The 24,322-nt window shown below is 38.2% G+C and overlaps 1 protein-coding gene across 3 annotated transcripts in view; it reads right to left on the bottom strand.

Moving 5' to 3' along the window:
- Positions 1–24,322, bottom strand: part of Znf451 (zinc finger protein 451) — a 61,174-nt gene that overhangs the window by 5,025 nt on the left and 31,827 nt on the right. For 2 of the 3 annotated variants that reach the window (XM_027386927.2, XM_027386926.2), the window contains exons 5-14: positions 23,836–23,947; positions 22,346–22,496; positions 21,511–21,637; positions 18,347–18,500; positions 17,502–17,649; positions 14,646–16,231; positions 12,008–12,148; positions 9,474–9,604; positions 8,469–8,655; positions 1,604–1,669 (exon numbers count right to left, since the gene is read on the bottom strand). In XM_027386927.2, the coding sequence (XP_027242728.1) occupies positions 1,604–1,669; positions 8,469–8,655; positions 9,474–9,604; positions 12,008–12,148; positions 14,646–16,231; positions 17,502–17,649; positions 18,347–18,500; positions 21,511–21,637; positions 22,346–22,496; positions 23,836–23,947 (2,803 nt within the window). The remainder of the gene's footprint in view (positions 1–1,603; positions 1,670–8,468; positions 8,656–9,473; positions 9,605–12,007; positions 12,149–14,645; positions 16,232–17,501; positions 17,650–18,346; positions 18,501–21,510; positions 21,638–22,345; positions 22,497–23,835; positions 23,948–24,322) is intronic. The other variant, XM_035453501.1, reaches the window with a different exon arrangement.

Here is a 24,322-nt window from a genome sequence, read left to right as displayed (position 1 = left end):
CTATGTCCCCAGCGTGTTATTTGGAATTTTTAACAGTAATTCTTTCCCCAAACTAAGAACCATAAAAAATATTCCATCTCCGAACTATACAATACATTGCAAAAGTAACAAAATGGGGAGGTTTTAAAACATACTCACTTGCACACAATGCATAATTACCAGGTTAGCCAGAGCCCACAAAACTGAAGAATCCCAATATGTAGGTAGTTAAAATTTATAATTTTGACTGGTTTTTTCCTGGAATTAGTCTTGGGTTTTTGCATAAAGATTGCAAAAATGTGGATTCCTCTCAATGGTGTTTATCTTTCAGTGGTCCCAGTAAACTACTTGGCACTACTTTTTATATAAATTCAACTGAATTTTTTTCTCTGCCTAACTCATCATTATGTGAATGCTAAACACAGACTTAGACCTCAAAGATCATGTTGGGAAAACTTGTTGGGCAAGCCATTTGCTTCTAATTGGGTTGTAGATTTTCTGCCAATTTCGTTAGCCTGTGACTTGGCTAAAAAAAAAAAGAAAAGAAAAGAAGAAAAAAAAAGACCACAGTTCCAGTTTATTAAATAAATAAATAAATAAATAAATAAATAAATAAATAAATAAATAAATTCCACCGCCAAACTCAAATTCCCAAGCTCCTCCAGCATACAGCTATAGTAGACTCTTAAGAGACCAACTAAATGCTCAGGAAATAAATCTACTGGGCTGTTTCGCCTGTGTGTTTAGCCACATTTCCTCTCCTACCTTCCAGCCTCCACATTTCTGCCTGCCTCAGGGCCCACAATACTATTAACTAATGCAATGTAACTGAACACCGTTTTCCTTTCATTAACAGATACCACTATCCTTTCAACTTCACCACTGCAATCTGAAGTGTTTTCTAGATCTACTTACTATTCTTTCCTGATTATTAAATAACAGTCTATTATGGAAAAGTTAAAATTAAAAAACAGGTTAGACAAGGAATGGCACAAGGCCAAATCACACAAACAGCTCTCTAGTCTATGGACGGAAAGAGTTTTTCATTGAAGGAAGAAAAGTGTGCGTCTATGCTGGTTTGAATGAAAATGGCCCCACAGTTCCATAGGGAGTAACACTATTAAGAGGTGTACCCTTGCTGGAGTAGGTGTGGCCTTGTTGGAAGAAGTCTATCACTGGTAGGTGGGCTTTGAGGTCTCAGATACTCAAGCCAGGCCCAGTGTTTTACTCTCTTCCTGTTGTTTGCCAATCTGGACATAGAACTTTCAGCTACCTCTCCAGCACTATGTCTATGTCCCGCCATGTTTCCTGCCATGATGACAATGGATTAAAGCCAGCCCCAATTAAATACAAGAATTGCCATTATCATGGTGTCTCTTCACAGAACTCAAAACCCAACTAAGACAGTTCTTAACACTTTATTTGCAAACTAGGCATTGGACTGGATTTGGCCAAATGGCCACAACGTGTTAATGTGCTCTCGTCTAGGTTTACTTTTCAGTCTTCTTACGTAAGGAGAAAATCTTTTAAAAGAAGAACTATGGAGACAGTGAAGGCATAAGAAATTACAGACGACAACGACAACAACAACACACACTCATGTGTGGCAGGGATGAGCTCTTACCCTCTGTGGATCTGAGCTCCTCTACTGGAGTGCCTTTCACACCAGTGCTGTCATCACTGTCACATTCTGCAAGAGACAAATGCAAATACATTTCTGAAAACCTGTGTCCTATACTTCATATTCTCAAATAGTATCTCCCTTTCCTCTATGTTGTTATCAGATTAAAACAAACAAACCAGAATGTCACTCTGTAGCCAAGGCTGGCTTCAAATTTACAGCAATTCTCCTGCCCCAGGTGTGCACCACTATGCTTACCAAACAACAGTATTTTCAAAGACTTTTCTCATGCCAAGGTTATTTATTAGTACCCCACTGCTAGCCCCGCAGGGATTGTTGTTAATGCTTACCTAGTAATATTAAAAATTGACAAAGTCTCCTATATTTTCAAATCCTAGGTACTAACCTTTATAGATAATAAAAAGCCTTAATTGACAACGATGCCACATGGCAAAAACTCACCTAATGTCACACAGGCTTTCATAACGAGCCTTAAGTTTCTATAAACTGCCATGATTAACCAGTTTTTAGAAAAATCACTTCTGGTATGATCAGTGTCCTCATTATTTATTTGGCTAATCACTTTTAATCAAAATTCAAATGGACATATATTAATGTATTAATATACAATTATCTGTAAGAAGACCTGCACATAAACAACATGAATATATCACAGGGACTGAATCACAGTCAAAATAACTAAGTAGTACTTGCTTTTGCAAAAATATAGAAAAACACTAAAAAATGTTCACAGTTGTCTATGAATAAAAATTAAATTTTTGTATTTTATTACATGTTTTTATTGCAGAAATTTTGCTATTTAAGCAAAATGCTTCAAATATTTCAAGCAGTAACTTTTCGTTTCATTTAGATTTTTTCTTTTTATTTTTTCTTGGTTTTTCAAGACAGGGTTCTTTTCGTCCCCTTGGCTATCTTGGAACTTTCCCTGTATATCAGGCTGGCCTCAAACTCAAGATATCCACCTGCCTCTGCCTCCCAAGTGCTGGGATTAAGGGCATGCACCCTCCACCCCTACCCCACCCCAGTCATTTCATTGAGTTTTAAAAACCAAGTTCAGCATCTAGAGTCTAGACATTAAACACACGGAGAGAAATAGCTGCTGAGATGGCTCAGCTGGTAAAGGTACTTGCCATCAAGCCTGACTACCTGATCCTGGGACCACATAGAAGAGGAAAACCATCTCTTGCATATTGTTCTTTCCTCTATAAGTGTGCAGTAGTATATGTATGTGCACAACCACAAGTAAATAAATAAATGTAATAAAGCCTATTTTATAAGAGAACAAAGGGAAAGAGAAAAAATATAAACAAAACCAATGAACAAAAAAACTACAAAAGAGCCGGGCGTTGGTGGCGCACGCCTTTAATCCCAGCACTAGGCAGACAGAGGCAGGCGGATCTCTGTGAGTTGGAGGCCAATCTGGTCTCCAGATCGAGTGCCAGGATAGGCTCCAAAGCTACACAGAGAAACTCTGTCTCGAAAAACAACAACCAAAAACTACAAAACAGTAAAAAAGAAAGTATCAATAGGTTTCCGTTACCATACTGTAAAGTGTAGGTCTCCCCAAAGCAACTTGTCCAAACTGACCACTTAAGTCTGAAAACATGCAACTGTTGGTTTTAACTGCATGCACAGAACACACAGGGCTGTAAGACTAAGAACAGGTTCTTTTGCCTCCACCAAGCCATGCACACAACTGAGAACATCACTGACATTCTATTTCTATTTCCTCTGCACCGATTAACTGTACTGTAAAGACTGGGAAGCAATAGGCAGATTGGCTTTGTTTTAATTCAAAAATTACTTAACATAATGCCTATTCTATAATCACAGCACAGGTAAACTTTTATATCCACTTTTAAGATGGATTTCAAAGTCTGTATGACTTTGACTCTACATACACCAATGAGGCTTAACACAGAGTAGAGAGAAGGCAGATGGACAACCAACTAGCCAGGGTTGCTACTGAATGTCTTGAAAGACACAGGCTATGTACACAGACAACACACTGCAATGCCTGAAGTTCTACACAGTCTCGGGGGCCTGGAAAGATAGGAAGATCAGTTTAACTGCTTGGCAGATGCTAGGACATTTAGCACGTGCCTGCTTTCCTTGAGTGTTCACAACTATCACAACCCATTTCTATCTTCTGACAGAAATACAACAAATTCCCAAATATTGCTTCAAAAGAAAATCTGATATATACCTTTATGTAAACTGCAGCATCATTACTCTATAGCAAAATATATCCCCTCTTCACTTTTTTTAAATTTTAATTTATTTTACATGCATTGGTGTTTTGCCTGCATGTATTGTATGTCTGTGTAGAGTGGGACTGGAACCGGAGTTATAGACAGCAATGTGATGTCATGTGGGTGCTGGGAATTGAACCAAGGTCCTCCAGGAAGAGCAGTTAGTGCTTTTAACTACTAAGCCATCTCTCCAGATGCCCCCCTTTACTTTTAAAGCACATGGCTAGAGCCAGTGACTTACAGTGTGTGTGGGAGGGGTGGGTGGGGAATCTCTCTCTCCATATCAAGGGATCTGGCTTGTACCAAACAAAGTCTGACCCACAACAGATAGTAATGATGAAAGAAAAGCACAGTGGCCATAGGCAGGTAATTTAAGTTTTCTAAATCCCTGCTTCCTGCCTCTAAAATGAAGATTTGTAATCCAATAAAAAAAAAAAAGACTGAAAAACATCTAAACTTGTTAAATGTTTAAAACAAGTTGATTACTTAAAAAAAAAGTAGCTAGCATATTGATTATAACATTAGCTTTTATTGAGAGTACACTCTCAATAAAAGCCAATTTACTGAAAACTTAGCTGACAAGTGTTATGTTCATCTTTGAAACATGAAAGCTTCGATAAAAGATTTCTGAATAAAATGTAAAAGGATTAAGATCAGCCTATGTAGCACCCCTGATTAGGACTACTAGGAAAAACTACTGAAATATTCTAAGTTTTTGTTTTTTACTGTTGGAGCAAGGGTCTCATTAGGCCAGCGTCGATTTTAAAGTTTCTGAGTTATGAAGTTACAGGTGTGTACCACCAACTCCAGGCTCCCTGGCACCTTTTAGGAAGGAATGCAATAGAAAATAGAATTGATGAAAGATAAGACCACCAAAGAGTCAATCAGGACAAAACTGCAATAGATTTTCATGTCTCAATAAGGATTTTTACATATATTGTATAGAAATAAAATCAAGGCAAAAACCATGATACAACAAAATTTAATTTAAAGGCTCACCATGACTGAAAAGTAACTGATTTTCAGAGACCTGGAAGAAAAACTACTGGTTAAAGCTACCTGGCTCCCCGACCCTGCACACACAGAAAATGACGTAGGGCCAAGTAACTGGACATTGATATATGGAACTAGCAACTCCAAGTAGCTCTATTTGATTTTGTTTTGGGTTTTTTGTTTTTTGGGGTTTTTTTGGTTTCTTTTTCTTTATTTTGGTTTTTCGAGACAGAGTTTCTCTGTCCTGAAACTCACTTTGTAGAACAGGCTGGCCTTGACCTCACAGAGATCTGCCCACCTCTGCCCCCCAAGTGCAGGGATTAAAGGTGTGTGCCACCATCGCCTGGGCCATTTTACAATTTTTACTAAGCTAAATATTTCTCAAAAAAATTTCCAATTAACTGAAAAGTTTACAACAGCTAAATTCTCCAAGGATAAGATACCACGTGTCACTGATCCTCATGCCACTATTCAAATAGCTGTTTCTGATTATACAGGACTCTCCCTTCTAATAAATACTGCATTCGACCTTGGCAATATTCAATTTCTGAGAATGAGACTCAAACATCTGTTTGTGAGAGAACTTCCTGCTGTGTTACCTACAGAATAAGCTGTTGCAGGGCTGGAGCTAGAGCTAACTGCCAAGAGTGTCTGCCAGCATACACAAGGTTAGCTTCAAGTCTCAGCAACACTGTAACAGAAAGCAAAAGCACTTCTGTTGTATCCTAAAAATCAGAGTTCTGCTTGCTGGTTAGAGCCTACTATGGAGACAAACCTAAAACTTTTATGTAATACTATCCATTCACTTTTCAGAGAAAGCTTTCAACAGATTCTCAAAAGGCTCTAGTGAATCCCCTATCCCACAACTACAGTCTTAAGAAAACTGCCAAGAAATCTACAGACAGAACACCCCTGCCACAGCAGCTATCAATTGCTAGCAGCTCCCCAGCCTGTGGTAGGACTTCATGCCCACCTCCCCTTTCCAGGCTGGCGATTTGGGCTGGCTTGAGTTTGTTGTATGTGTCACAACAGCTGTGAGCTCCCATGTGAGGCTGCCCAGCTGTGTCTGGAAGACAGTTTCCATACAGGCACCCACCACCTCTGGTTCGGACACTCTTCCTGCCCCTTGTTCTGCAATGATCCCTGTCACTTTTACTACTTTAGAAACACAGTGGCTAGGAATAGTTCTTTTTTATGGCAGTCCTAAAAAAATATAGTCTGATTCTCTGAACATCTAAAGTGCTTTATATACTGTGTTAGACATAGTCATACAGATCACCAATGCTTATAACCTAAAAGATATAAAAATAAGGTTCAGAAAAATAGAGTAACCTGTCTGAGATCACTCAGCTAAGAAGCTACAAAGTTAGCCATCAATCAAAGCCCATGCCCTTCCTTTTTTGGGGCACAATCTTTGCATTTCACAAAGTTCCTCCCAAAGCAGTAAGGAAAAAGGAATTCTGGGTATAGCAATATAGTAAAGGACTATGGACTACGGATGCATGAAAACAGTTGCCAGGAAACTGCTTCTTACCTCCAACCCAGGGCCCCCACACAGACCTCCTCACACATGGTACTCACTGCAAACCACAGCAACACAGGCTGTCTACAGCAGATCTCACATCCTCAAGTCCCTAAGAAACAGTCCCCACACTGGAGCTCGAAAAGAAAGATGACGCTGCTCTAGTGTAGCAAGGCACAAATGGAGGCTGCTAATAAGAATAGGAGTGACACAGAGGAACAGGGGTTTTGTTGGTTTTTTATAATTGTTTGGTTTTTCGTTTTTTAAAGAAAGTCCTAGATAGAAAAATTAAGTGGATGAAAATAAAAATTAGAGGCTAGAAAGATAATATTCAGAACTAAGGTATGGTACAAATACGGAAGAGCTCATTTTCCTTTTTAATCTTGTATCAATACTGTGACTTTTTGTGTATACATTAACCAAAGCCAGCTGTCAACTCCCAATGGCTCAGTTCCCCTAAGGGCTGGATTTCAGTCATATGACACCACACCAGCTTCATTATTTGTTTTATTTGAGATGGTCTCATATATCATTACTAGGGCTTTTATTTTTTCCTTTATTTCTTTTTTGGGTTGTTATATTCAGAAACAGGGTCTCACTTTGTAGCCCAAGCTGTCCCGGAACTCACAGCTATCCTCCTGCTTCAGCCTCTCAGTTGCTAGATGCACCAAGTGTGAATCACCATAGCTGTCCATTAGAATATTAAAATATCACTCTTGTATTCTCTTCATATTTATGTCATAAATTAGGGAAAAAAAAGAATTCCTATGACTACTTTCTTTTTAAAATACTGGGTGGTGAAACTGAACGTCAGTATTCTTAACCACAGACAAACTCACAAAGATGATCAGGAAAGTGCCAGCCACTCTACCCAAGGACTTAGAGGCTCATCAGCACTTCACGGTGTCATGGGCAACCTCTCAAATAGTATAACTTTTCTTCTAGGTATTGCTTTATTTTTTGTTTTCTTGTTTATCTATTAACACCTCATTTTCTGACAAAATTGGATTCATTCAGATCGAAGACTATACTTTCTAAAACTCTGAAGATAAATTTGCAATTTCAAAAACCAAACAATAATATGAATTCTAAGCTTTCCTATGTTTTAAGACATGAATATATATTTTATACAAGTGGATATTGATTTTTATCTAGTAGAATAAAAACGGCTGTATAAAATTTCTGTGAATTCAGACTGGAAGAGTCAAAACTTCAAAAATACGCTGCTGGGCTCTGTCAACTCTAGAGCAGTAGATGTGTACCAACACATTTCAGCTGAAACAGTAAGCCAGAATCATAAATGAGTAACAGAGATAATGCATAAAGATTCTATGAAGATTATGCTAGATGTTCTATAGGTTGAAACTATAGTTTGAAGTGAAGAATCAGTATCACTTATGCTGAATCAGATTAATGACTTGACAGCACCTCAAGGATAATTCTGGAATTTGAGCTCTATAAATCTTCCATGTTATGTTCATATTTCATGCAATTTCCACTAGTGACTGTGTCAACAACAGAGATAGATCTGTATCAGCTTCAGTAAAGTATGCATATATAGATTAAAGCCAATACTTCTGTTATCCACATTAGTAGAGATTACTTTAGCTAAAAGGCTTCCTATTTATCTAAGAAGAAAACTCTGGGGTAGGTCGGGGGGGGGGAGATGGGGTGAGGGAGGGAGAGGGAGAAGGGATTGATATGTGAAACAAGTTTGTTCCTAATTTGAACTAAAAAAAAAAAAAAAATCAAAAAAATTCTGTGAATTATCCTCATTCTGAAATACTAACGAATGACAATATAATGCCAGGCATGATGGGAGGAAGAGACAGGAGGATTAGGAGTTCAAGGCTAGCCTCTGCTACATCATCCTGTACCAGACAGAAGTTTGAGGCCAGCCTGAGCTATGAGACCCTGCTCAAAACAAACAAGTACACAAGAAAGGATAAAAAGACAGATTTATGAAAGCACAAAGGTTTAGGAAGCAGACAACAGTTCACTAGCAGACAGCATTTTATTGGTTTCTCTCAGCAGTGAAATCTCCTCTTGGGTGGTTTGCACTGTGATGGCAGCGGCATACCTTTGGTAGTATCAGATATGCTATTTAACAAGGCACACATCATGTCTCCTTCTAAGTGGTGAGGGTTCAGTATATGAGCTGGCCGCTGAGTCTTCTTAAATTGATTCTCTAGTTCCAGAAAACCTTGGTCTCCTGAGAGGATAGTGAAGGGAATTTGCTTGGGCAGTTGTTCATCTAGTCGGCCAGCCTAAATTAGAGCAAACGGCACAGGTTCTTAGAAATCTGCAAGTTTCAAATCAAGTAAAATCTATTTCACAATGAGCACACCCCTAAGAAAGTATGTTAGAATCATTTCCTAGCCAGTCTTCATAAATGATATGATATACATTTAGTCAAATATAAGATGTCAATAATACAAGATAACCTACATGTGTACCATTAAGGAAAAAGAAACAGCCAAACTACATGTACAAAGGGGCACGTATATGACGGAGGGACCCAAAAAGGCCACTGATCCAAGAAGGTGGCAAAGAAACCTTCACAGGGAAGATGTACGATAGGTGAACTGTGTAATTCAACCAGAGGAAGAAGGAATTGCTTGAGGTTAAAAGAGCAAATGACATGTCTGCAAAAGCATTCATTCACATTACATGAGTGATATAAAACATTCAAGCAAAGTACTTAATATAAAGTGAGTCCTGGCTCAGTAGTTCCGTTGGATGACTGGCATAGGCAGATGTAAATGCAAAGTGCATTTGGACTACAGTGATTTGTACAGTGCTTCTCAGTTTGAGGTATTAAAATGTGAAAGTGTATTAGTACACAACAAGTATAGTTATCATCAACTATTTGCTCCATACATAACTATACAGATGAAGATCTCCGAGAGGACCAAATAAGCAGTAATTAAATATGTGGTGGGCCCTTACCAGACCATACAGCAGCAAGCAGACCTGATGCAGAAAGTTTCATAAAACCCACACTGAATAATGAACTATGCTGTCATTCCAGTTCCAGTGGGAAGAAATCCAAACGTATCCTGCATTTTATAAAACGCCTACTTACATGCATACATATGGCAAAATCAGCAGCATCTTTTCTTTTACTACAGCGAGGATGAAGAAAGAAGCATCCAATCCTGTTCAAGTAATTATAGACCTTACAGCTGAGTGGGGGCTTCCAATTGGTGTTTCCTCCTATTATTTTAGAAAAAAAATATAAATGATAGTCAAGCAGGGAAATAGACGTCTGACAACCTTTTCAAGGTAAAATATAACCTATAAAAATTTTTTTCCTTAAAAATACTAAACTACAATGTGAGGGAACGTACCCACAGATGTAACTCAGTTTATTATAGTACAAATGTACTAGAATGTACAAAGCCTTTGGTTAGATCTCCAGCACCACATAAACCAGGCCTGGTGGTGCATACTCATGTAGGGTGGAGGCATGATGACCCGGAGTTCAAGGAAAGCCTCAGCTACAAAGCGCGTTTCAGGCCAGCCTGAAGCTATATGAGATGCTGTATCAGTCCCACCAGAGGCATCTCCATCGTGTTGCTTTACAGTCTTCGGAATGGAGACTGACTCCTTTAATCTACCTACATATGTACAAGTTCATGGGGTAGGGCATGGAGAGATGTCTCAGTAGTTAAGAGCACTGGCTGTTCTTCCAGAGAACTGGTCTTTTTGATTCCCAGAACCCACAGGTAGTTCACAACTGTCTATAACTCCAGTTTCAGGATGAGAACTAGCAGGTAATACACAGGCATATATACAGATAAATGCCCATACACATAAAAAATAACTTTTCTTAAGTTCATATGGATAGTGAGCAGAGTAAAAAAAAAAAAAAAAAAGTTAACAGAATGGTACATGAATTCAAAATTTGGTCTTACAAGTATGCCAAAATCAGTGGATAAAAATGATGCATAGTATCTAAGGCTTTCTGTTTATACCCCTAGGTTAGTACTACTCTTGCTCTCAATCTTCCTCAGAGAGGCTTCTCTTATATGGGCTCAAGTTAAATCAGAGACTCATGACTAGTTAAAGTCCTGAGACAATTGATGGCTGAATGATCAGTTACATCTTTGTAACCCCCTCCAATGCCCACAAAACACAATGGAAAAGGAAGCATAAAGAATGTAAGAGCCAGTGGCTGGAAGAGTGCTCTGAAGCACTGTCTTCTGGACATGTCATGGGCCTCAATTGAGAACTCACTCACAGCAGCTGTGAGGACCTACACCAGGTGGCCATCAACATTCCAAAAGCAACTGGTGAGGAGCATCTGGTTGCTGGAGACAGAGTCATTGGCTTGAGTGGCAAAGTCACTGTCATGCTCTACTAAACTGCCCATGCTCTACTAAAGAATCTCCAACCCATACTCATGAAAGGAAAAAAAAAAAAAAAAAAGAAAGAAAGAAAGAAAGAAAGAAAAAAAGACATGAAAATAGAAGGAGCACGTTTTTACCAAGTAGGGGTAGTAGAAGTGATGTGAGATGGTGACAGGGTGAAAATGAAATATATATAAGTGAAATTAACAAGGAGTTTTAAAAACTAAAAGAGTGAGGCAATCAGCAGAGCTAGACTTAATAAAACATTAGATTGGCTAATTTATCCAGATCAGTATGTTTCTATCTTCAATGTTAATCCTTATCTTTGTATGTCATTTCCTCTGAAAAATGACCTGTACCAGACACTCACTACACTAAATCAGAGAATTCCTTCCCATAGGTCTGGTCAGTGGTTTATGGAACCATCTAGTAAAGTGGTTCTTCATAAATAGCAACAATGAACTGAAAAGGCAATGGTGGCATGCTGAAAACAACAACAGTCCCATAGCTAGGAGACCACAGCTCAAGAGATAACTCTGCTTTCTAGTAATACTGTAACAAAACACAAGCTTCCAAGTCTGCTTCCTTGAATTTTGGTTTTTTGTTTGTTTTAAAGATTTATTTCTTAATGTGCCTTGAAGTTATACCTGCCTGTATATTTGTGAGAGGGTATCAGATCCTCTGAAATCAGGGTTACAGAGAGTTGTGAGCTGCCATGTGGGTGCTGGGAAATGAACCCAGGTCCTCTGGAAGAGCAGTCAGTTATCTCTCCAGCTTTTGAATTTTGTTTTTAAGTTATATTATGATTTTATACAATTCTCTCAGCCTGCTTTCTTGTATTTTAAAAGCCTGACACATTATAGGTGTTTAAATGAATCCTTCTTCAATGTGTATCAAAAGATGCATAAATTCTGGGTTAACAGAGCTAATACTTTCCATAGAAATATGTTAACAAAAACAAAAATCTAGATCAGCATCCAGATAGCTAGTGGGTAAAGATGCTTGCCACCAAGACTGATGAACTAAGATTGGTCCCTGAAACCCACACAATGTATGAAGGGAATAGATTCCCACAAACTGTCCTCTGAACTCTACACACATATACATAAAGTAAAATAAATGTGAACAAGTAATCTAGCAGAGCAATGCACAGTAATAATACTCAAGCTATGTTTTCATGTTCTATTCAGGAAGGCTCAAAGGGACCTTTTTAAATGAATCACTTTCTCAGAAGAAGTGCCTCTAACGCTTTCCTTCTTAACCATACCTTGAAAGCCCCAAATAAACGTTCCTTGATTAAGGTGCCCAGGTAGATGACCAAAAAAGTTCGACCAGTTATCAAAATCTACAAAGACTATATGAGTCATGGTTCGCAGGTAGTCCACATCTGGAAGCTCAACTTCCTCCTCTAAGAACACACACAAAGAAAACACAACATAAATTCAGTAAGAATGCTCCATAAATATTCAAATTTCTCAAGTCTAGAAGACATTAGAGGCCCACTATGCAAAAACGTTAATTGTTCCTATTATTCATCTCTATCGAAACCTTTTCAAGGAATCCAAATCTGTAAACACTTTTAAGATATTTCACACCTGATCATATATTCTTCTTAAAACTTTCCTTTTGACTGTAAGGCCTTTGTGTTTTTCTTTTATTTTGAGACAGGATCTCACTTAGTCCAGAATGGACTCAAACTCACTCTGTTATCAAGGCTGGCCTTGAACCCTTTGGCCTTCACTTCCCAAGTGCTAAGACTACAGGCATGCACTACCACGACTGGCTAAAGTCATTTGTGCTAGAAATTAATTTTTTGTTGAAAATAAAGTTATTTTTAGCAAATTAATGTACTAGGTCGAATAGGAGTCCAAATTTTAAGACTAAATTCCCTTATCCATAAATATTCAGTGTGCATGAAAAGATTCATTAACTTATATCAAAACAGAAACACACAAAAATAATCTAGTAGACTAATACATAGTAGCATTAAATTATGTCCTAATGTTCCATTTAGGAAGGCTCAAAGGAACTTTTAAAATGAAGAAGTACCAGTTAGGTAGCACACATCTTCAACCCAACACTCTTGAGGCAGGAAGGAAGATCAAGGTTTGATGGCAGTCTGGGTGACACAATAAAGCCCTACAAATATGATTGTCAAGGTTATTTACCAAGAATGCTCTTGGCACAAAAACTTGCTTTTCTTAGTCTTGACTGATTTATTAGTAGCCCTCTGCCTTGACGATTAAACATTTATGAGGCCACAAGGTAACTTCAAAGCCTGATCCCACCGGAATGAGAAATAGGTGCTGGTAGAAGTTACTACCTACATCTTGGTTCTCTCTTGGGTTCTTCTTTCATCTCCTGTTCATCACTGCTTAGCCTACCTCCCTTTCAAGCTTTTCCATCTTGACAAGGCCTGATAGTGTCTGTGATGTTCATGCAAACCTTGGAATATTTGTAAATGAGTATTTTCTAGTAGGCCTAACAGAGGCCTCTCTTCAGTGTATCACTTTCATGCGCTATCCCTAGCTCTTAGAAATCTTAGGCTTAGATGCTGCAGGCATCTTCTGTCCAACAGACAAACACACATTTCCCCCCAACACAATGAAAGACCAAAGGAAAAGCACAAGAAAAGATAAAATAGTGTAGCTACTGTTTCACTTTTTTGGAACTCCACACATGCTCCCAGCCAACTCTAAGCCAAGGCCCAGAGTGGCTATGTATCGCCAGGGAGGCTGAAGCAAGGTACTCTACCCTGGACAATGTCTTGGAATTCAGCAAGTGCTATAGCAGGGGCAAGAACCAAAGGGTTTCTTTGTTTTTCAGCTGATACCAGGAGTTTCTAGGTACACAGGCCCTTGCAGAGGTCTTACATCATGTGGACAGATTGTGAAAAATGTTAAAAACTATTACTTGAAATATTATTGAAATGCTACTTTACAAATAAACAATCCAAAGAATAAAACATGAACCACAGAATTTGTATTTTATCAGCCAAAATTTATTCACTGTTTTTACTCTGCCTTTTACAATTCACCAGGTTAATATTCAAAAGTCTACAGATTTATTGTATCTAGCCAAAAAAATTAAACTTTTAAATACCATAAAGAACTATTTACTTAACCCAGTCATATGGAGGGAAAGTTCAAAGGAAGTGTACAGGAAGGGATTTGCCTTCCAACTTCACACCCACCTTTCTAGTTCTACTTCTAATCACTAATTATTTACTACAAAACTATGTTGCAAAGTAATCTTAAATTACATTTATGATTTCTCATGTTTAAAGAATAGGCCAAGTGGGGAATGATAGCTTGTGACTGTAATCCCAGTACTTAAGGGGCAGAAGAATAGGCACAATCTCTAGGCCATCTATGCTACAAAATAAGCTTCAGGCTAACCTAGGCTAATGTGTGAAATCTTGTCTTTAAAAAAAAAAAAAAAAAAACTCAAACAAAAATCCTTAGAGTAAATAAATTTAAAAAACATTTAAATAAGAACAAGCCCAAAGAGATATAAAAGCAATTTACCTAGGGCTAGTCATGTAGCTCATGATACAGCACTTGCTTAGCATGTAAAAGGCTAAACACAGCACACACAGAAAGATAAAGGTGCGCGCACGTGCATGCGCATACATACACACACACACACACACACACACACACACAAAGATACAGATGGAATGACTTTAAGAATCTTTAAGGAGTAGCAACACCTGTTATTTTTCAATACTCTCATAAAGAGATCTCTATTATTAAAGACGGCAGAACCCTGAGACTGTACACTGGCTGGTCAGCAGCGGACACCTCTGATCTCAGCATTCCCTCAGCTTTTGACGGTGAGTGAGTGAGTACACACACTAAGTTCCAGTGAGAGTGGGAAACTTGCCCCATGCTACAAAGTCATACCTATATTCTGGCAGCTGGCGTCATGCTCAGCTCCTTTCTCCACGTCTGAATGTTTCTGATAGTTTGTCTGCTTTGGTTTTTTCTCAGCATGTGACACACTGGCAGCAAACTTGCCCATGCTTCCTCTGTCAGATCCACCATTAGTCCCACCGGGTTTCTGGCAGGCGCCATGCTTTCTGTGGAAGTGCTGCTGAGCACTCTCGGCATTCTGAAACGCTGTGGTGCAGACGCCACACTTGATCACATACTGCTGTCCCTCGTCACTGTCTTCTCTTCCATGCACTTGATGGATGTGAGCAGTAATGTCATCCGAATTCTGTGCTGTCGCTGAACACAAACTGCAGCGAAACCACAGTTTACCTTTATCTAGCATGATCTGAAGACATCTGTCGTAATCTTCCTTTCTGTTGACGTTACAGATGTAACTCTCATGACAACCACAGCTTAACAAATCACTGGTCTCTATTATTTTAAAATCATCCTCAGTTTTAATTGAGGTTTTAGTTTTTTCTGACACAAACACATAATCTGTGCTGTGGTGATCCTTATAATGACTCAGAAATGCTTCTTCCTTGTTAAAAATAAGATCACAAAGCCCACAGAAGTACTTAACCTTGATCTCATTGTCATGCTCATCCTGGCAATGTCGGTACAAAGTTTCTATTTTATGAAAAGTCTTTCTGCAATGGGCACAGCTGTACCTATGAAACTGGTGACTTGTCAAGGACATGCAGTGCTGTTTTACACATTCCTGGGAATCAAACATATCTTCACAAATCCTGCATTGCCACCTGCCCCTTGGAGGGCTGCTTGTCAGGCGATGATCAACAACAGTAATGGGTGAAGGTGGTTTGTCAGCATCTAAATGACTCACCACAGACGATGACGGCAAGACTTCATCTTCTACCTCATCCATCTCATAAAAATATCTATGGCCATTATGAAACTCAGTAATGTGTGCCATGATGGCATCTTTCTTTATTAGCTCTTTTTTACATGTCCGACACCAAAATAGAAAGTTATTTAAATGTGCTCCTCCATGAAACCGGCTCATGTGTAAACGCATGACCCCCGAATCTTCACACACCTTTCCACAGACCACACATTTATAACACATTGTGTTTGCTGAGAAGACATGCCTTTCTACTGCATCTTCACTAGGAAAGCGCCGATTGCACTCACAACACCAGGCTGTAACTGCTGAATTCTGTCTCTGCACACAGGCTGCTCCTCCATGGCTTTTGCCTCCTAAATTCAGCTTCTTTTTTGGAATGACACAATCCTCTGCACTGGATTCTTTAACAGACATAATTCGTTTAAGTGATGAAAATTTTGGTTGGCTGAATAAATGCAAATCACAAGGAGACTTACTGCCTTCACTGATATGGCAGTAAAGTAAGACTGATTCTTCCACTGAGTTCACAACTGTGATTTTGTGTCCTGAATTCTTGTGACTTTGGATGCTGGTTTCATCCACAAAGATCTGGTTGCAATCTGAACAATAACCTCTTACTATGAATTCTTCTGCAACCTGAGTAATACTTTTCTCAGCTATGGCTACAGGTCCAGCGTTTCGACAACGAACCCTAATTTGGATTTAAAAAAATAAAAAAAAGAAGTGTAAGTTTTCTTTGCTTAATAAGAATTTTAAAATAACAATATAAATAAGTAGTAAACGGTATTTTTCAATAAAGCAGTTAAGTGATAGTATATCATCTTAAAATACTTTTATATCACCTCTATTTTATCTTTCTAATCCATATACAAGGGGTTAAAAGTGGAATCAAAAGATTAAAAATATTAACGCAAACTTTAGAAAACTTCAATCAGTATCAAATATACTGATAAAGGACTCTGAAGCAAATTAGATTCTGAAAGGTCATTGAAACAGACGAACACTGTATAATTCTAGACAATATTCCACTCTTTTTTGTTGCGGTTTTCTAGCTTTATTGTGGGTTTTTTAATTGATTAATTGATTTAACTGTATCTATTTAACATGTATGGGTGTTTTGTCTACACATCTGTTTACTTCTTGTGTGCCTGGTGTTGGTGAAAGCATCTGGTCCCCTGGAACTGGAGTTACAGACAGTTGTGGGCGCTGCAAATTGAACCTGGGCCTTCTGGAAGAGCAGTCATGATGTGCTCTTATTCAATGAGACACCTCCCAAGCCTGTTTTGTTTTATGTGTGTGGGTGTCCGCCCTTGCCCCTCCCCCATTTTTGGTTTTTATTTTATTTCTTTTGATTTGGTTTACTTTTTGGAGACAGGGTTTCTCTGTGTAACAGCTCTAGCTGTCCTGTCTCTGTAGACCAGACTGGCCTTGAACTCACAGGGATTCACCTGCCTTCGCCTTCCGAGTACTGGAATTAAAAGGCATGTGCTACCACCACCCAGTTTATTCCCCTTTTGGATAGTTTCACCATGAAACCAAGGTTGGCCTTGAACCTGTGATCCTTCCTCCTCAGCCTTCTAAGTGTAGGGTTGTATAGGTAGGCACCACAACTACCAGCTCTACTTATTCAGAATTGATGAACTTATGTCAGGCATATGCTCTATCCATGTTTGCTTTTTTGCTAAAGAACAAGACTCATTAAGAACCGGCTGACAGGCTGAACAGTCTGGGGATGAAGAACCCTCTGCCTGATGGCTACTATTCTGCATCTCCATGCTTCCCAGCCACACTTCTCCCACTCTTCCAACTCCCCTCATCATGCTAGATTGGGTTACATTCCAGAAAACTACATCCTTGTTTTAAAGGACAGACACATGGAATAGAAAATACTTGCTGAACCCTTCCGCTATTGAAAAACTCACCATGATTTCTTTATGACTTAAGTTTAGACCTGTACAAACCTGAAATGGGCAGTGAGCTCCATGTGGGATCGCAGAGTCTGGCGGCAGGCCACACACTTAACTTGAAATGGAACATCTTTGCACAGAGAGACCAAAAGTTTCTTTGCAAAAGATGGAAATGATATTGGATGTGCTGTTAACTTATCATCTGAAAGACAAAATAAACTATAAATTGCAAAGTAATTTGAACAGAGAGTCACCCAATCTTTCTCTTCTTTCCTTTCTGAACATCAGCTATGTAAAAGATAGTTATATAGTTAGTAGTTTTTAGATTGAAATACAAAGAGTGCCTTCTACTGAAATTAAAAGGCATCTTAAATGCAGAGGAAGAGCCAATTTCCCATACCTTCCAGATAACAAAAATACTATCCTGAATAGATGGTTTCTTGCAAGTTTCTTTCCATCCTTCAAAATGCATAAAACATAGCTGGGTGGCAGTGGCACCTTCCTTTAATCCCAGCACTCGGGAGGCAGAGGCAGGCAGATTATAATGAGTTTGAGGCCAGCCTGGCCTACATAGTGAGTTCCAGGTCAGCCAGGGATACAAAGTAAGACCCTGTGTAAAAAAAAAAAAAAAAAAGAAAAACAGAGAGAGAGAGAGAGAGAGAGAGAGAGAGAGAGAGAGAAAGAAAGAAAGAAAAAAAAAAAAAAAAAAAAAAAAAGAGGGAGCTAAAACACATTCACAGATACAAATAAACATTTTCTTAAAATAAGAATTTAAATAAAAGCATTTCCTTTTTATGGTTGTAAACTGATAAGCATAGCCAAACAATGTTTTGCAAAGTATGATGATTTGCAAAGATATAAATCCTTTAGAGAAATGTAGCAGTGACACACTAACATACCACCCAGCTTAAAGCTCTGACGGAAATGACTCTTTGCAGACATATGCTTCAAACACTCGTCCTTGGTGGTGAACAGAAGAAAGCAGTGTGGACACGCAAAACACTGAATGACCTGAGGAGGAAGGCTACTGCTATGTCCATCGGCTGCAGCTACCTAAAAGAAAAGGCAAAGCCACGTCACAACTAAGACCAGTGTGTAAACTAACACAATAAAAAGGGGACTTTAAAATTTCCAACTTTAAAATTAGTATTTGGAAAATTTCATGCCAATGCTACAACTAAAATCAATACTCAACACATTTTTTAAAAATCAACTTTAAAATTTCCAATTTTATGTATTTGAAAAATTTCATACCAATTTTTTACTTTTCTTCCCTAAGTATGAATTAGGTAGCTTTTACCATTAACAAGAGACCATAGATACAATTTAACCTTTTTTTCTCAAAATATTATGGTCATCTTTCTTTTATACTAAAGAACATTTATTTCCTATACACTTATCATTTCTGATAAATTCATGTATAATATGCTAATATACAAATATGACCACAGTATACACTTATGAATCTGAATGCCTTTTTCTCTCTACCCTGAACTTAACTGATTACTATAATCTTTTAATAACCTTTTCTGTTTAATGATTTATAATTATACTGAGAAATTTATGAAGGAGAATGCTTATATCAAATGCTATCATCTTATAAACTTTTATTAGTTCTTTCATTCCATAATAAGTAGAAATTTCCAAAAATCTACTGGCACCACTTGAATCCATACTTCTTACTGACTGTCAACTAGTTGACAGAGAAGATCTATTCTGAATTAGTCAAATATTCATTGTGTGTGTCTCTGGTTTGAGGTCTACCCCACCACCACACACTATAAACAGTGATGTTGTAAATGACCTTTAAAATACTTGTTTCTCATTATTCCGGGCATCTCTACATAGCAAGAAGGTGTGCATACTTGAAGACTGAAAGATATTGCACGATTACTTTTCAAAAGGGCTCTATCAATGTATGTATTCCCTAGCACTGAATGAACCTAATGGCAAGTGAGACTAGGGATCTTTCTTATTTTTTTCAATCAAGCAGGTTTTAAATCCATTACTATTTTAATTCAAATTCCCTGCCTACAATTAAGTTTGAACATGCATTCCTACATTTATTGGGAAATTTGGTTGTGTTCTTTTATGAATTTCTCACTCATGTCCTTTAGAATTGTTTTCAGTTTTGTTTTCCAAGATAGGTTTCTCTGTGTTACAGCTCTGGTTGTCTGGGAACGAACTCCGTAGACCAGGCTGGCCTTGAACTCACAGAAATCCCCTATTTCTGCTTCCCAAGCTCAAGTGCTAGGAATAAAGGTATGCACCACCACTGGCCAGCCTTTTCTCCCATCTTTAGCAGTGCTATGTTACTGGAACTACTTCTTTTACTCATTCTTCGTTATGTAAATACTTCTCCAAATATCTACTAGTGTTTGCTTATGGCCACTTTAAAAGTTTTGGATAGTCAACTAGGTAGAGCTTTTGTCTTCTGAGACAGAGTCCTAATATACAGCTTATGTCAAACTCTCAGGGACTCAAGAGATTTTCTTGCTTTAGTCTCCTGAGGCTGACCTAGAGCACACAGGTATGCACAACCAGGTGTGGTTAGAATTTTTTGTGGCATCTAATTTTATAAACGTGGTTTAGAGTCTCCTCTATCCCAAAATTAAATTTAAAATTGCACGTTATAAGAAAAAGTATGTGTGTGCTTGCTGTAAATTACCTTTCCTATTAACCATCCTTACAGTAATAATCTTAAAATATACATCATGTCTTCTTAGATGTACTACCAGTGAAACTGGGAACTTAACAATTGTACAGTGTTTGAGACACAAGAGGAAAGACAGGAAATTCACATTTATACTGAGAACATGTCAAGACCACACTAGGATTCTGAACATGTTTCTCTGAAACATCTTTATAGCAATCCCATGGGGCATCATTTTCTTTTTCAGTTATCACCACCACTCCCAACATCTCATAAACAAGTTATGCCCCTAAAAGAGACCAATCAGAGATTTAAAGCTAGCTTTGTACCTCTGGCTCTGGTTCTATGCTCTTTTCATTATTCCCCCATATCCCTCGATTGTGTTTTAATTTGACTAATGCCACAGAGGAGAAAAATCTAGGAGGACATTCTGAATTACATTTAGAATTTTCTCAATGACAAGAGCAATAAAGGCATTTACTATCAGTCTACAAATTTCTCCTAATTTAAGAATCTTAAACTATTTTTAGTTCAATTCCAGGTTATATGCAGATCCAAAGTAAAAAATGTTTAAAGATTTGCTCAATAGAATCAAAGAATTATACATAAAATTTTACTATACTGTATCTACTACAAAAGAATGTCATATCTGTTGCGCAGTGGTGACACGTGCCTTTAATTCCAGCACTCAGGAGGCAGAGGCAGGAGGATCTCTGGGAGTTTGAGGCCAGCCTGATCTACAGAGAGAGCTCCAGGATGGCCAGGGCTACACAGAGAATTCCTATCTCAGAACCACACCATCCACCCCAAAAACCACACCACCCCCCCTTCCATCTAAAAATTGGAAGAAGGAATAGGAAATAGAATGTCCAGTTAAGTCAAGCCAGAAAATTTCTTTTTATCATGTTTTTGGGACATTAAAATAATATAGCATACAAGGGACAGAGAAATGGCTCAAAAGGTAAAGGTGCTTTGCCACACAAACTTGGAGACATGAATTTGATCACTTAAACCATGTCAATTTGAGAGAACCAATAGAATTTGAGAGCTGGAGAGACAGCTCGGTGGTTAAGAGTGTAATGCCCATGCAGAGGACCCAAGTTCATTACCAGCCCCCACACGAAACAGCTCACACCTGTAACTCCAGCTTAGAGGATTCAACACCTTCTTTTGGCCTCCAAGGCGCACGCGCACACACAAGATTTTCTTTTTAAAGAATAAGATGCAATTCCCTATCATGTGACCAAAACCACAGAGCATGTATAATAAGGTAATTTCATATACCACAGAGCAAGGTAATCTTAATGCATTATTAGTGACTACAAGATTAAGAGCAACAGGAAAAAAAAAACTACACCAACTCCATGTTCATCTAGAAAAAGGATATCTATTCATAGTACATGCTCTTACCTTAGCAAGAAGATGATCCCTATACTGCTGTTGAGTAGCAAAATGTTCATAACATATACCACAAGCAAAGGAATTAGCAAGAGGTCCATGTAATGTAATTGTTGGATCACATGGGGAGTGATCAAACCTACACAGCCAAGAGAAGTAGTATCAGAAAGATCTACTTTGCAGGAGATAAATCAGTCGGCTTTGCTTATGAAGCTGATCCATATGAACATAAGACACAAAAATCTTTCTGTACTTCTCCTTGAGACATCTGTGAAGGAAAATGGCTGGAAGCCCCAAACTCTCAATTCCTCATCTTTCAGCTATCTGAAAAGGAGACTGCAAAAACCCTCTGCTTTCTCATGATCTACTAGAAAGAAGCTCAGCTAATCAGTAAATGGGCAACAGCACAGTATTTAATTGTAAATTCTGCCATAGGTAATTACTTTGGAATGCTATACCAGATTATATAAGATAGACAATATACCTGTAAATGCTCTGTCTCCTGAAATTTACTTTTATAGCATGGATTTCTCTACAACTATTTCAACTGAACTGTAATGCTAGATAGAGAACAATCTAAAATCTTACCCAGCTTTCTTAAAAATAAAACTCAATATAAGTTACAAATCACATATCAAAATAGCACAAACAACCTGACTTTCAAATATTAAGCTAAAATTGTATTAGTAAAGATATATTGAACTTCATTTAACAAAATCATTTTGAAGACTGTTTACACAAGAATAAGATTCTAAACTGGATCTCCAACACTACAGAAAACAAAACAATGTCCCGTCCCCCCCAGATGACTAACCTTCAACATCTGAATTCTGAGAATCCTACTTACCTTTTCAAATGTCCTAAAAGAAGGTGCCCATTGTCAAATTCCTTGTTACAGTGCATTATAGGACACAAAATTGGCTTCTCGGACCTCCCCATTCTGCCTCCACTTTGGAATGATTTTTTTCTCCCAGAATTAATTGCACTGTTTTTGAGTCCTATAACATCATAACATAAATTCTTAGGTTACTATTTTTAGATAGCTGTGTACTGGGCTGGGGTCTTCAGAATAATGACAAAATAACAGAAATTAGATCATAGTATCAAGTAGGTGATCCTACAATCTTTCTTTTCTTTTCTTTTTTTTTTTTCTTTTGTTTTTCAAGACAGGGTTTCTCTGTGTAGCTTTGGAGTCTGTCCTGGAACTAACTCTGTAGACCAGGCTTGCCTCAAACTCACAGAGATCCACTTGTCTCTGCCTCCTGAGTGACAGGATTAAAGGTGTGCACCACCACTGCCCAGCCTCACAATCTTTCTTAGAAAATAGCTTTAAAGTAAACAGTTATTGGGACACACAAACATGCCTGTGTGCAAACATAATCAAGCTCCCTCATTTATTTAAATCAAAAATGCTCTTTCCCTTGAATTCTTATTTTCCCTTTAATCTAAACTGTTCAACATCTAGAAAATTCCCTGTGATATAGTGACATGGAAAGTAAGATTCTGCTACTAGCTCTTGAAAGTTCCAGATTACTTACCCAGAAAAAACTGTTCCTCAGTGGTCCTTCCAGGAAACTCAAAGCAACAACAACAACAATAAAAAAGGCTAGCCAAGCTTTAAAATAATTTCAAGGGAACACTTCCTACAATGTGTCAGCACGGGCCACACTGATAAACCACCAGATCTCACTTTGAATTCCAACTGTCACACACCTCTCCAGAGACACATGGAATACTTTATACAATGTTTAATAAATATCTAAAGAGCTCAGGGATGACCTATCTTATTCACATTCAAAATATACTTGGCCCAAAGAAGTCAACAGCAAAGTAGGCCACTGAAAAACAGGCCACAGTTGTAGAGTGACATTAGCACCATTGAAACTAAATTTCTGTGTGTGTGCACATGCATCTATACACATATACACATGTACATGTTCACATATGTATATACCACATTTGGAAGCCAGAAGAAAAGCATGGGTGTCCCTTCCGTGTCTGTCGTTTCTAGGGTTCTGTATGCCTTTTTGGAAGCAAGGTCTCTCAGTTGCCTGAACTTATTAAGTAGGGTACACTGGCCCACAAGCCCCAGGGATCTCCTGTTCCTATCTCCTCAGCACTGGGATTAGAAACACACGCTGCTGCCAGGTCTAGCATTTTTGATGTGAGTTCCAGGAATCTCACTGAGGTTCTCTTCCTCCCACCTGATCATTGCTCCATCCCTAAAACTAAATTTCAGTATCATCTATGTTCACTAGCAATGGAATCAAATCCACACACTTTCTACCCTATGGCTCCCAAGAAGTTCAGAACTCAAATGTGATCTCTAACGGATACCTGACATTTTTAGCCACTGGTCAACACACTGTCTTGCTGCTTCTGTTTCTGAATGTCCTTGAATAAATTCCAATTCTTGTAAACCATGAGCGTGCTGAAAATCAAGTTTTTCCTAAAGATAACAAGAAAAAAAAAATCAGTTGACTTATGATAACTACTGCCTCTTGGGTGAAAAGATTTTGATACATCAGTGATAGAAAATACTGAATACTCTGTATCCCAAGAACTCCTACCTAGAAATTTATACCAAAGATTACACATATGTCAAAATAAAGTCATGTGTACTGCTCTAAGATGTTGAGCCCACAGCTATTTGCACAAAGTTTGCTACATATTGTATCTCCAACAATAGGGAGGTAGGTAAATTACAGCACAAACATTTGATGCAAGTCAATAAACAATGACCAAACATTTTCCATGTTGTGAGAGCATATTTTTGTGAGTCACCAAGTGGTGTTAAATAAATAAGGACAAAATGAAGGAGTCA

Source organism: Cricetulus griseus (assembly GCF_003668045.3).
Source record: "Cricetulus griseus strain 17A/GY chromosome 1 unlocalized genomic scaffold, alternate assembly CriGri-PICRH-1.0 chr1_1, whole genome shotgun sequence".
Classification (NCBI taxonomy): domain Eukaryota; kingdom Metazoa; phylum Chordata; class Mammalia; order Rodentia; family Cricetidae; genus Cricetulus; species Cricetulus griseus.
The sequence above is the reverse complement of the archived record's forward strand: the minus strand, read 5'-3'. Positions and strand labels throughout refer to the sequence as shown.